Here is a 14199-nt window from a genome sequence, read left to right as displayed (position 1 = left end):
TTGTTTTAAATTCCCTTGGCAGCAGAATGCTTTAGGGGGTCAAACACACCAAATCTCTGAACAATAATAGGCCAACTATCAGTTACATCTCTCACCTGTAATCACTGGCCGGCATTAAAAGCATCTCTTTTTCTGTTCTGCATACTTGACTGTGAATGCTTTTGAAATGAGTATAATGTAATCTGTGCCGCAGATATCTTCTGCTTTTGTGCATCTATCCAAGCAGTGAATGGTCGGGCCTATCAGTTACTCTCTGGAGGTGATGTATACACTCTCTAGAACAATGCCACAAACAGATGAAGGCTATAATATGCTGCCTGTTCCTACTCTCTCATTTTTCAGGGTTATTTTGTCTTCCTTTTGGGAAAAACAATTTAGGTGCTGCCAAACAAGGTAGAAGCTCATCTTTGGCAGCATGTCAAAACCTTTTTTCTCCAACTATGAAATATAAAAACCATAGGTGCCACAAGCAGAAGTATGGCTATACTAGTATAATGCAACATGTGCATACAGCATAGTGAATGGTTTTACTTTTAACTTTTTATAAATCATCCCTAATCAATAAAGTTGTGGTACAAACAGTCCAACAACAGAAATCCATATTAACGTAACCGACGAGACATAAAATTTCCATTACAAGACGTATCAGTTTGACATTATCTTCCAGATATAAAAGTTTTTATTCTTTGACTGTGATGTGTGTCAGATTATCCACCTGGCTGTCGATCTGTGTTACCCTTTTCATTTTCACACTGACGGTTTCAAGAATTAAGACACAGGGTTTAAATACATCTCCGCTACCGAACAGACAGTCTTCAACAGATGTGCAAAAGATAATGTCAGTCCAATCTTTGAAAGCAACAGCATCAACTTTACTATGTATTTAAGGAGAAAAAAAAAAAGAGAATGATCTTCACAGATTGCAATTTAAATCAGCTTTGAGGTTAAGTGTAACTCACTTTCCCAAACTTTCTTTTAATTAGATTTGAAATGCTTTTCTACACATTCTTTAGGGGAAAACAGAAACGGAGAAAAAAAAAACGCCTTCATGTTTTCAGAATTAAATTAGAGAAGTCTGATTTTTTTTCTTCTTTTTTGTCGCAGGAATGATGAATACAACAAAGAGACTGCCGAGTTTCAAACAGATACATACAAAGCAGAGGAGGAAGTCATTTCAGCAATTATAGAGGGACATAAATGGGCCAGTAAGAGCACTCTGCCCCACTTTATCAGGCATCTCCAGCATTGTCCATAGGGAGTTAACTTTTAGACTGTTTACTGGCTCAAAGGCCAGGCATGCATCTGAAGCCACATAGGCAAGATAATGTATCCCAGGCTACAAAAGCAGGCAAATCACTGTGCATTAAGACTGGACACACAACAGACAACAATGGCTTGCATAAACACTATTTAGAACTATTCACATGGCATTGAAGAGATGGGCGTCGACTCGCTATTGCTGCAAAGCCGGCGCATTGTGCGGAGGTGAAAAGAAGTCTAATGAACAGGAAGCCTTATTTGAGAGAGCTGACAGTAACCATACAACAGCCGCATTGTGTGCTTGCCACCAACCCTGTGGGTCTCTACATTAGGAGAAATGATGAGAAAGTAACCCGAAAAGACACAGTGGGCCCTTGGACCCACGTAAATGCAACCAGACAATAATGGGGGACACAAGCTGTCCCCACCTTTACCCAAAGCTGCACGTTTACATGCACAGAACATCAACCGCTCTCATGGCCAAGGATAAAAGCCCCCTGGCCAGATGGAACTTTGAAGTACATTTGGGTTAGTTTACCACCAAAGACTGCAATTTTAGTGCAGCAGCAGTTAAAATATATGTCATACATTTTAAATTAAATCAAACTCTGCAGGGGAAAGTTAGAAACTCTCGAGATTTGGTGCACCAGGCTTCCCATCTCACACACACACATTCACATTATGCCCCCTTCCTCAAGCTTCATCAATCTTCCACAAAGGGATGACATCACCAATAAGCATAGCCTTTTATAGCTTTAAGCAATAAGCCTTATTTACCGATGAGATAAGCCCTCGGCTATTGTCTACCCTCCACTTTGCTTCTTTTTCTCGCAGTTGAAGAATCAAACGGCACTTTTGGGAGGTGACAGAGCATGTCCAGGATTTAAGGCTAAAGCATGCAAAGAGGTTTCCTATTTGGTGGCCTTTCAAAGGGCCACATTAGCTAAGTGGCACGGACAGGTAAAATTACAAAAAATAGAGGCTTCTAAGAAAATACTTTTTTTTCCCCATTTCAACAACTTTTAATAAAAATAAACGTACTTGTTTCAACCTTGAGTAATATTATTCTAAACACAAAATGGTACTCACTCCCTTGAAACACACCACAGCCTGGATAATTTACAAAACATAATCATCCATTACATGTGTGACCTATAATTACTGTTTGTAGCAGTGTTAGTCAGCCAGTCCATAAGGCCAAGCCAGGGTGGTCACTAAACTGCTGAGGCACCATGATACAGTGTGGCTTATTAAATCTCACGTGTGCACCCTGGGAGGAACTACTTGGAGCTTGTTTATGATGCCTGATCAAAGAGATGCTGCTAGATATGCGTCCTCTAATAAGTTGGGAATTCACATTTGGTAGTTTTCATTTTTCTACTTTCACAAAGTCTGCCATGAGCAAAACTAGGTCTCACTAAGTTGCAGCAACGATCTAGAAAATTCATAACATATTCCAAATTGAGTGCCTATTTTTAACGAGATAAAAAGCCATTTTCTAACACACTACATCCAGTGTCACCACATGTATCTTAAAAATGTGCCATTTGTTGTTTGTTTTTCTGAGCTCTACACAGAGTCACGTCAGGCCTTGGGAACTTGTCAGATATTCAGTTTGTAGTCACTTTAGAAAGGCTGAGCACAGAGTCTCTGGGGAATCGCTCCAGTCTCCCCATCTCCCCCACCCCATGTCACCAGCCAGGAACAAAGCCGCCATAGTCAATTCTCCTAATTTCACTGCAGCCTGTCGAAATCCTGTTCTCCTTTTCTCCTTCTCTTCAACAAGTACTTTATGTTGGGATCAGTCAGGTCTGAGTCGCCCACAAAAACCTGAGGCTCTCGCTTCATCGTCTTTCAGCACCGGGTTTGACACTCCCCAGCTCCCTGCCATTCAGACGCCTTCACCATGCAATTTGTTTCCATTTGTCAAACAGCAGTATCCATCACAAAAGAAAATGCTGGCACAACAGAAAGTTTGTGAAAAACATTGTCTCCTAAACCCAAAATGGCCTTCAGACTACCTACTTACTGGCCCGTAACAAAACCACCTTAAACAATTTACAGCACTTTCAGTTGTTACAGATACTTGTTACATTATTCTTCTCTCAACTGACAATAAAACATCTTTAACTGAAAACAGCAGGTATCGCACCCTCGAATCGGCACCGACGTATCACTTCTCCCTTAAAGTGTGGATGGGCCAACTGCTACAGTTTGAATTCATCATTTTATTCACCGCCGCCACATTGTGCTGACTCTTATTTTGTGTTTTTATTTCTTTGGGATTAAACTTCATTGTGCGGACTGCCAGGTTTCTCACACATTTGTTTATTAAAGCTATATCAGCACTATGTTGACAGCACTGCTATTTGCACACCTATTCAGATATGTCTTAAAATGGTCCTATTATTGGGGGACGTAGGAAGGTATCCGGTTAATAATACTTATTGTGCAAACTTTGTTGTCGCCATTCTTGTGTTGGCTGTTATCGAGGGGAGAGCAGAGAGGATATATGCTGACTCTGATGTAGATAGCTCCATGAGTATTTCTATTGTGGCAGCTGCCGTGTGGTGAAGTCCCTGATAGGGTTTCCAATGCTGTCAATGCTGTGTCAGGTGCATTAGCACCTCAGAGACCCATGATGCTCCAGCTGCTATGCGCCTATGTCTCCCAGGGCCCGGTCCGCCAGCCTGACACCCGACACAAAGTAATCACAGATCACAGTGTTTAATCACTGAAACAAGCACTCCAGAGGACCCCACTGTCAATATCCCAGTCTCTCATTATCTGTTTGGATTGCACATCCACACTGTCAGATAAACAGAGTGGAAAATTAAGATTAAAAATATGGTAATTTCATTTCAGGCAGCAGGCTCCTCTCACTGGCCCATTATGCTATTGATTACCGCTGAATTCAATTTTTCTTTTCAATGTAAACTTTAATCTATTCGCAAGCCAACAATTCAACTCCCAAGGGGCTATTTGAGAGTAAGTAACCATTTAATATGACGCCGGCTGAAGATTCATTGGCTTTAATGAATTGTGTAAATCACTCAGCTTTTAAAGGAACCGATGTCCCGCAGTTCACCACCCAAATTTGGGTGCTGGTTAAATACTGCCTGTTAGACCAAGCTAAGTGTTTACTGACAAGAATCTCTGAATGTGTAATGACCAGCTTTGCTCTTCTCTCTATGAAGCCAAATTAAACAGCCCTTTTCAAATGGAAAAAATTACATTTTAATCATCACACTGCACTGCTGAGATGCTTAAATAATACAGTGGAGAGCTGCACCCTTTTACCGCTGAGGCAGAATTGAAAAATCACTTGAGTCAACAGAATAATCACCAGGTTGTTTTCCTTAACCACTTACCAATTTGTAGCATCATGTTCAAGGCCAGTTGTAACCACTGACCTGAGGCAAACACACCACTCAGACAACTGAATATAGGATGAGCAACAGCAGGAGGAAACAGTGAGTCAGTGGAACAATAGAGGAAAATGAAGACAGTAAGGAAAAATTCATCTAATATTCTTTATTAAATGAAATTGGAATTTAATCTAATTATAAGTGAACATTTCTGTCACTTATCTATGACTAAACACCTACAAAGTGCAAACTCCATAAAATGGTACCTTCACTGAAGCTATAAAGAACACACAAAGACAGAAATCAAGATTGTGAATAAATATTGAGCTACAAGTAGTCATACTAAAATCCATACATAGTAGAAATGCTACATTTTCAACGCAACCACATTACATTCATCAAAAATGGTCAAGACTTAGAGTTAGTATTACACTGGAGAAAACTCTTTAGAGGCATTAAAGGTCTGACCAGTGTTCTTTGGTGTTGGTATCACTGCAACATGTTACATTTCAATTTTGCTGATTGTTTTTATACTGACAAGAACTGAGGTAGACAAAAAAAAAAAACACCCCACTGGAGTAAAAGTGCAGAAGACCATTCAATTATCACAGTGCAATTACTAAGAATCAATAACGTGATTAAGGCACAATGATTACTGAAAGCATTCATGTCTCCTCTCAGGTTCTCCTTGTTTTGACAAGCACTTTCCAAATAATGAAAAGACTCGAGCCCTGCAAAACTGTTTGCCTTAAAAGAATCATTTACCCCACCAATATACATTTCTAATTATATTATATAATAATTCAGTATATGCAATCTTTTGAGCACCAGTGCAGGGTTGAAGACACCCAGGAGGCCAGAAGACACATACATAAACATAGCAGTGTGTAATCAATAGACAGCCATGCAGTCATATGCTGTCAGTGAAAGGCACAGGCTGCCTCAGATACTTGCCTCTTTTTCTGTTCCAGACCAAAAAGTCTATGCCAGTCAAATGCAGCACACACACTACGCTAAGCCCACCAGGAGACATTTTAATTTACATCAAGGAATCTAAGTGTATGTGGGGAAAAAGATGAAAAGATTTTGGTCACTGATGGCCAACGCGAGGACCACAGCGACCCTCCAAAGTGTCAAAGAGATGTCTCAAAGATGACACTGATGTCCTTGGCACAGCGCACGTCAGTCACCCGCTTTTTGTTCATGTAAACCTGAAAGCGGATCAGGGAAGCAGTGTCACAGAATACAAGCACACTGTCCAATCTAAGCTACAATCTGCGAAGGTGCGATTTGTGACAGATCCAGTCAGAGCACGGTGAAGGGATTTACCATCCGCTGAAGCATGCAAAAGTGGCTTACTTAGCCTAATAAACAAGTGTGAAATTCAAGGGAGAATATTTTGGAGATAATCGCGGGAATTATTTGTCGAGTTAATTTCCCCTAAACAGTGGCTTCTGAGCTGAACACTGAGCCACCATTTGAAAAACCGGATAGTAGCGTTTGCTCAAAGTGTCTATAAAATTCTCTTTATACAAAGACGCTGCTGATTTCAATAAAGAAAGTTTACGAGAAAGCGGCAAAAGAGGTGAAAGCCTGGTCACATCTTGAGATATACGGTCTACTCTGAGATTCTTTTTTTAACACGGACAAAGAGCTAGAGGTTGATATCAGATTATTGAATGTATTTAAACCTTGACTGACAACTATAGAAACTTGACACACAACATGCGGACCATCTCAGTATTTAATAAGTGGCGCTAGACAGTTATGGATGCTGCAGTAATCTGATCTAAGCAGAGCGCCCTACAATAAAGAAAGGAAAACGTAAGGGCTTGAACAATGTCGCTACCAATCCGCCAGTGTGCAGGGTAAGACGATACCAAATAATACCACAGTGTGCTGAGTCTTTGAAATCAGTATTTTACTCATTTCACTCCTCTGGCTGAGAAGATACAGTTCCGCTGATAAATTTGTGCAAGGGACAGAGAGAAAATGAAATGATGCCTACTTTTTCTTATTTCACAAAGACCTGTTTGAAGTTGCAATATGGTATCTGTAGTCCCAGACAGATGCACATAAAATGGAATTGAACAATGAATAGCCGCCTCTTATCTGCTCAGTGTCTGAAGGGGAAATACATCACAAATGAATTTCACAGGGAAAAAATATGGACATTCTCTATTACAGTAATCCCCATAGAAAGTTTATCCCAAATCGCGATGAAGTTAAACCCAATATTTCAAAATAGATACAGCGCAAAGAAAGCTGCTTTTCTAGAATCATCGCCAAAATGATCTCAAAATTACATTATGAGGAAAAAGATTATATGGAGAGTTCCTCTGATAATATCGGAGGATGTAAATCTACAAAGGGGACAATTTCTCCTCTTGAAATTAATGTTATGGTGTCGCAATGCTCCAAGTAGACACTTTAAATTAAAATGGTAATCAAGTGTCTTTGCATTGTCAGGGTTATGCACATCTTGTGCCGCTTAGATGTATTATTTTGGAGGTGAGCAACGAAGTCTGGAGTTAAAGGGAGAGTTGGGGATTAGTGTGCCACGGCTGGACGCTTATTTAGTGACAGACCTGTCCTGGGACAAAGGTGGATGTGGTTACCTGTTTGGCTGTATGCAGCAGTGAGGCAGCCTCGGCTCTGCCTGTCTGTTGGACCATCTGGTAAAAGAGCCCTTCCTGGTTCTGGAGCAGCACATATGGCTCATCATACTCCTGGATCCTGCCAGCGTCCAGAACCTGCAATCATACATACAATGGTGGGTGTGTGTGCATGTGTGCCACCGCCTGTATACTTTACTTTGGGGAAAACTGACATTTCAGCTGTTTCACTGCTGAGTGGTGCATGCAGACAGTGCGAGTTGAATGGGGAAACAGTAGGTCTGCGCACATAGGAACCATCCATTTTATGTGACTCATGCAACGGCAAACACCGGTGCCTGTTCCTGCTCAAAAGGGCCGCGGACAATGAGAGTAACCTGTTAGCAGCACGAAAGTCGAGCGCGCTGACTCTGACAGACAGGAGATCACCGATTTATCCATGTATTTATCCTGGCATTTCAGAGGCCTAGGGGTGGTCCTCAGTCAAATCCAACAATCACACCTTTAAGACACTCTGGAAAATTACCATCATTTCAATGTCATCACATGCCGTGAAAACCACAGAAAGAATAGTGCCAATTCAAGCAGTTTGGAAAAGACTACAATTATATCACAGACAAATTTTAACAAGCCCGATCCCCTTACAGCGGTAATGAGCAGTTTGTTATCAGTAAAGCCCAGTTTCAGAGAGTGTTAGTATGAAAGGGAGAATTCAGCAGCTGTAGTCATAATCAAAAGTTTAGGAGCAGACTATCAGGAGATGGAGTTCATATCCTGAAAAACACTCAGACAACGGAACACACTGGGGTCCGAATTCAGTTCCCCCGGAGTGTGTGACAGTGCGGGGGCATTTAACACAAGTGTAGGTGTGAAACTGTCCCCGCTGTGTGATATTTGGCTTTTTTCCTCGACCCTCTCAGTGACCAAGCAGCCATCGGGTCAGGCTCTGTCCTCCGTAGACGCTTAACAAATGCTGCCACAAATGGCACTAATTGGCACCTCTGCAGGCAGTAGCAGGAAAGGGCCAAAGATCAAGTGGCATGAGGATAAGTTCAATGAAAAGGGATGCTGGGAGTGAGGAATCAGCCCAGCTGTTGCAAAGAAAGGCAAGTGAATTAAATCTGGGACCTGACAATAAAGGAGAGGAAGTATTTGTAATCTGTGTATCTCAGGTGTGTTTGACAGACAACAAAGGAAAGGGATATGAGGCACAGGTTGATGCAGGCAACTTAAATTCTAAACAATAGGAAAGCTCAGTTTAATATAGCTAATGGGTTTGTAACAGATTGTGTGGAAGCATCTCAAAAAAATTGTGCCAAAAGCACCAAACTGCTCAGCTGCTGTTTTTCTCTTCTGAAAACTGCTTTCTGTCTGCCATTGTCAACTCTACCAAAGGAGGACAGTCTCGTTTTGAAATACTGACTGAAGTGCCGGACAATGGAAATTTACAGCATCCTTACTTACCAGTATTCTGTCACAGTCAATGATAGTGTTGAGCCTGTGAGCAATGGTGAGGACTGTACACTCGTGAAACTTGTCCCGGATAGTCTGCTGGATGAGGCTGTCAGTTCTAAAGGAGCAGGAAACACAACACCTGAGAACAAGAAAGCTCGCTTCCTACAGACCCTTGGGCAGGGATTTTACGCAATGCACAACAATGGCTCATCAGCAGCAAAATATGCACGAGAGGAGACGCAAAATACAGGATAACAGAGGTGCTAAGCTTTACAGACACATTTTGTGCATTATTGTACATATTACGTTTTTTTAAAATTGCATCCCGTTGTAACCGTTTTCTTTGCACAATATGGTATTCTCTCACACTAAAAGCAGACAAAATATAGGCTATATCTAACGTATATGCTAGTCACTACATGGATGTTTTGATCAATCTGTCCCTGGATGATACTCGCACTACGCCTACTCAGATTGGACTGCTTTAATAAGCCAAGTACATGTTGTTTTCATTTCTTTTAATTATTCTTTTATCTGCTCTGTATACCACCCAGCAATGTTTGTCATAGTTCATATATATTTTTCATTTTTTCAAAAGGTATTCAAGGATTTATTTATGTGCTACTGGGATATTTCCGCTGACGCTTGAGCATAAGTGTTGCTTTAAGAATATTTTCTGAATCTCTGATGTAACAGTTTTATAAAATTCAAGTAAAATGTACTCATGCTGAGTAGCATTACTTTGCAGTACAAAAAAAAACTACATGTAGAGTAGGCGAGTCCCTGCAATGATGTGAAACAGCTTAAGTGTTAAGTGTCTCCTGACCTTGGATCCACATTGGCTGTGGCCTCATCAATAATTAGGATGCGGTTTTTCCGGAGGATGGCCCTGGCCAGACACACCAGCTGCCTCTGGCCCATGCTGAAGTTTGAGCCTGACTCGGTCAGCATCGTCTCCAGCTTATTGGGCAGCTCCTCCACAACGGCCTTCATCTGCACCTGCAGAGAGGGAGAGCACAGCCCCAACCCTTCATTACTCCTGTATAAAGGCGTCCTGTGGGGATGTCTTTAAAGAGCCATCCAAACACACCCATTAACTGCCTGGCACAATGCAGGGCCAGGTCCACTGATGACCTTGGCCAGTGCTCTCTTGTGGCTAGCCTCTAGCTTTAATCCAGGCCACCAAACCCATTCAGAGGCAGGACCAGGAGCTGAAGCCCTTCACTGTGGGGGGAGCCTTCATCCTGGTTGGCCTGACTGCCCAAACACATCTCCCCCAGCACTTTCAATGGTTCCCAGTTACAAGCCGCACATTGAGCTGGGCCCCATGGCCCTAATGGGATTTCCCCCCATGACTTGTGGCGAGCAGGGAGGCTGAATGGCAGCATTGTACAGGGGGACAGAGGGATCCCCCCCTGGGCCGGTGAGGGGGAATCATTCAGAGCCACGCTGGAGTACCTCTTGGAGTGCATTCCACAGGTCCTCATCTGTGTGCTGCCTGAAAGGGTCCAGATTCTTCCTCATGGTGCCCGTGAAGAGAACTGGGTCCTGTGGATAGATGGATATAGAAAGAGAAGGCCGTGGCCAGTTAAGATAATGACAAGGGAGAAGATGTCTGAAAGGGTTAAGACAGGCTTTATAGAGAACTGCTAGGCAATGTGTGAGGGGAAGATGTTCACAAAGGGCTTGCTCCACTCAGGAGCTCTATTCAATGCTCTCGCCAACTATGCTTCAATAAGTTGATCTTTTTACTTGGACAACCAGAGCTTGTGCACTGGTGCTGGCAGAGAATAGCTGTGCAAGGTTGTCCAAATATATAATATGACACAAAAGTGCCACCAGATCAACATTCAAATACGAAAAAGAAAACAAATAAATCATACAGTGCTGCAGTAAAATCCATAATCTCAAAGTGTACAAGCATCTGTCAATAGGGTTTATCATATTAGTTGACTACCTTTGTAAAAGGAAAGCCTCAGATCTCAGACAGCGAGGATGTCCAAGATGTGTATTTATGGTAAGCCACGCACCTGTATCAAGGTTCAGCCGCACAGCCATCTTTAAGAGAGCAAATAAAGCTCTTTATTACAGTGTAATGGAAGGAGCCTGTAAGTCCACAGGCACTGTTCCAACACGCCACTCTGTTTGTGGTAAACTTGATAAACAATCCAGCATCTCCTCATGTCAGGTCAGATATTTATTCATAAATCCTGCTTCAGTGTTGAGGTAATTTACCGAACACTTACTGGAGGACTCTCTGGCCTCTTACCTCTCATGGTACACAGCTGCTCCAGATAAGGCTTTTGTAAGGCATTATTTCAACATTGTTTTATCAGTGAACAAACAGCTGGGATTTCCTATGAATCATAACACTAAATTTATGACTTTTAAACGGTTGTAATGACCATTTGAAAAAAAAAAAACTCCAAAGAGATGTGACTGAGTATGTGACAGTAACAGAGCGGCAACCATCCACAACCAAAACTGATGCTTCCATACTCCCATTGTGTCCCCTTCATAGTCAAGGCAATGCGATAACTCCAGTTTACTCAAGATATCAATCTGACCTCAAATCAAGATATGAAATGTTCACCTGGCAACTGTGAGATTAGACCAGGAGCAAAAGTAAAGTACACGACTGGTCTAAAAGGCTGAGTGTCCTGCATTAGGGTTACAGAAACTACTATTTGTGACTCACTATCCACACCTTCATCTCTGCTCTCTCACAGGTCAGCGTCAGGGCTCCTACTGCGACGGGAACACAGAGGAGAAAATACAGCACACACTCATGTGTGGAAGCACACAGATTTATAGCGTACGCATGCCTCAAATACAAAAATCACGTCTCAACAAACTGTCATGTAGGTCAGAAGACTCAGGACTAACTGCTCAATTTCAATCCAGAGAGAAAAATACAGCTTTCAGGACTTCATCCCTGCTACCTGTGCCTTAGAAAATGTTCCACCTCTTTACTTCCAATGAGCTTTTCCCTCTGTCACCAAAATACCACCTTGTCATTAAGCCAGCTGAAGTCCCAATTCAAACTAGTTTTGTGACACACTTTAATTGAGGATTCAATGTTAGGTCGGAAAAACTGCTTTCAAGCACAGCTTTCCATAGACCGATTATGTGCTCCACCAATTCTAAGCCCTCTGTTTGCCACAGAATTCATTTTTTACTAAGTCATTCCCGAGAATTCAATAGAAAGTGAAATGGATCCTTTTTTAATGCCATATGCTAATACAAGCTTATCATAATCAAATCGGAAGGTGGCAAATAATGAAACTCCTCACTGGCAATGTATAGTATACATATCACACTTAAAATTCAACACGAAGAGTAAGCCAACTAGCAATTTATATCAAGATATTTTTCCACGTGAAAGGTTGACTGAATATCATTTCATCTCTGACGTCTAGCAGGGGAATAAAAAAGGCTTTCAGATGTATTTGTGTAAATCCAAGAGACTTCTCGCCGTATATAAGTTTGTAAAACTAAGAGCACAGTACGGAGAAACTCTGCTCTTCTGAGCACTGCCTACATAATGAACATGCCATCCAGTTTGTGATACAGATGGGCGTGCAGTTAAAGTTCTGACTCGTAACGTGCCACTTTGTAGAAGTCTCTCCCTCTAGGAGAGACAGAAAGAGTAAACAAAATCACATCAAACATACATCACATCCATCTCAAACTAGTTTGGACTGGGAAGTAAAACTTTATCTGAAGCAGTAGCAATGCCAGGAACCTATCAAATCCACAGAGAAGCATTAATGAAACTGTTTTTGGGCATCTTGGCTGCACCCTAGAAATGTTTGAGACTTGGGCTAAGTGACGGTGTACAAGGGGACTCTGACTGTGAGGATGGGGGAGACTTCTTCTAAGCAGCTTTCCCATGTTTGGGGGGTAGAGGGCTAATCCTCTGTCAGGGATGGGGAACTGCTCTCTTCACAGCACAGGCCGTGGGAGTCTTCTCCCCTCCCTCCACTCTGCTGACACTCACCCGCAGGCTGGCATTTTCTTAATGCCGTATCAGTTTCAACAAGCGGAAATAAAGTTAAACTGTCTCAAGGCATCCGTTTGTCTCACTTTCAGAAATCCCCTGAGTGACGACTGTAATTCTCCTCACTTGTTTTAGCTTTTTAAAAGCCAGGCGTATTAAAAAAAGGGCCAGAGCATGAAGGTTTCTGTTACCATCGTTCATCTGACATTTCTCAATCATGAGGAATCCCAGAACCTTACAGAGGCTGTCAAAGCAAAAGTTTAGCAGTTTTAGAAAAGGACAAAGAGTTTAACAAAGTGGCTGCAATAAATGATGGCATCCAATACCTAATGTTGTGAACTGCATTTAAATGTATCATTCAGTTTAAATGATCAAGACACAGGCTAAGATTGTGGCAATTTAAAAAGGAGCACCTGTGGGATGATGGACATTTTCTGGCGCAGCGTGTGCAGACCAATCTCAGAAGTCAGAAAGCCATCAATCATTATTCTTCCCTCAGGTTCTGCCAGCCGGAACAAGGCAGAGATCAGGGAGCTTTTACCAGCACCGGTGCGTCCAACGATGCCAACCTACAGAGGAGAGAATTATTGTTATGTCTGTAAAATTTCAGAAAAACAAGAAAGCCGAAAAAACCTTGTTGTGCTCCTCCAGACTATTAATAGCACTAGAGCTCATTTCTGAATTGTCAACCATGTCAAAGGACAAACACCAATGAAAGCCCTTGTATGGTATTGAGATAAGGCCTTGGTAAGCCTCTGTTAAACATTTATTAACCAAGTTTCAAAGCTAAAAATATTCTTGTATCGTGATTGCTTTATTATTAAGCTTAGACACACATTTCAATATGACTGCATGTCAATTAATTTGCTATATTAATTGTGTCTGTGTTGGATCTGAAGCATGTTTATGACTGTTTTCAAGAGCGGTACATTGTAATATTTATTAAAGTGCTCATCTCAAAGTCCAAGTGTTAAATAAGTGCCAATATCTGCAGGTTAGAAAAAAAGTGTCATTCTTATTTTAGCTCATAAAACGGGTGAAGTCACTAAAGAAGGTTTAACTTCCTACTTTTCCTCTTTGCATGTTTAGTAAGTAATCCAGTCAGGATGGGCCCAGTAAGTCCATGAAATCTCACTGAGGCTGACCTAATGAAAGAGCAGCATCAAAACTAGTCCTCACTCACTTCTTATTGTGCGTGGTAGAACATCAGTCACCCTGCCATCACTGTGGTGGGAATCATGCCATTCACAGGTGTGTGCTAATGCTAATGTACATAGAGCTGACGAAAACTAAACAAAGAACATGAGCAGGAAAGAACAAACTGTTCACAGTATTTTACTCCAAAGACTTCTGCCCAAAAGCTAAACACAGACCATAAGAGACTCAGATTCCAAATCCAGTTGTCGTCAACAATGTCACCACTGCACAAATCACCACTTCTTCCACTAAACTGGGCTGATGTCACCGCTGCCTGGTCTTTGGCACTCACTGTCTCTTATTT

At 41.8% G+C, this 14199-nt stretch overlaps 1 protein-coding gene across 1 annotated transcript in view; it reads right to left on the bottom strand.

The window, feature by feature from the left end:
* Positions 1–4779: 4779 nt before the first annotated feature.
* Positions 4780–14199, bottom strand: part of LOC110948990 (ATP-binding cassette, sub-family C (CFTR/MRP), member 4) — a 41427-nt gene continuing 32007 nt past the window's right edge. The window contains 6 exon segments of the mRNA XM_051959251.1: positions 4780–5839; positions 7247–7381; positions 8708–8813; positions 9525–9697; positions 10157–10246; positions 13112–13267. Of these exon segments, the coding sequence (XP_051815211.1) occupies positions 5762–5839; positions 7247–7381; positions 8708–8813; positions 9525–9697; positions 10157–10246; positions 13112–13267 (738 nt within the window). The 3' untranslated portion in view covers positions 4780–5761.

This window comes from Acanthochromis polyacanthus, chromosome 14 (assembly GCF_021347895.1).
Source record: "Acanthochromis polyacanthus isolate Apoly-LR-REF ecotype Palm Island chromosome 14, KAUST_Apoly_ChrSc, whole genome shotgun sequence".
Lineage (NCBI taxonomy): Eukaryota > Metazoa > Chordata > Actinopteri > Pomacentridae > Acanthochromis > Acanthochromis polyacanthus.
The sequence above is the reverse complement of the archived record's forward strand: the minus strand, read 5'-3'. Positions and strand labels throughout refer to the sequence as shown.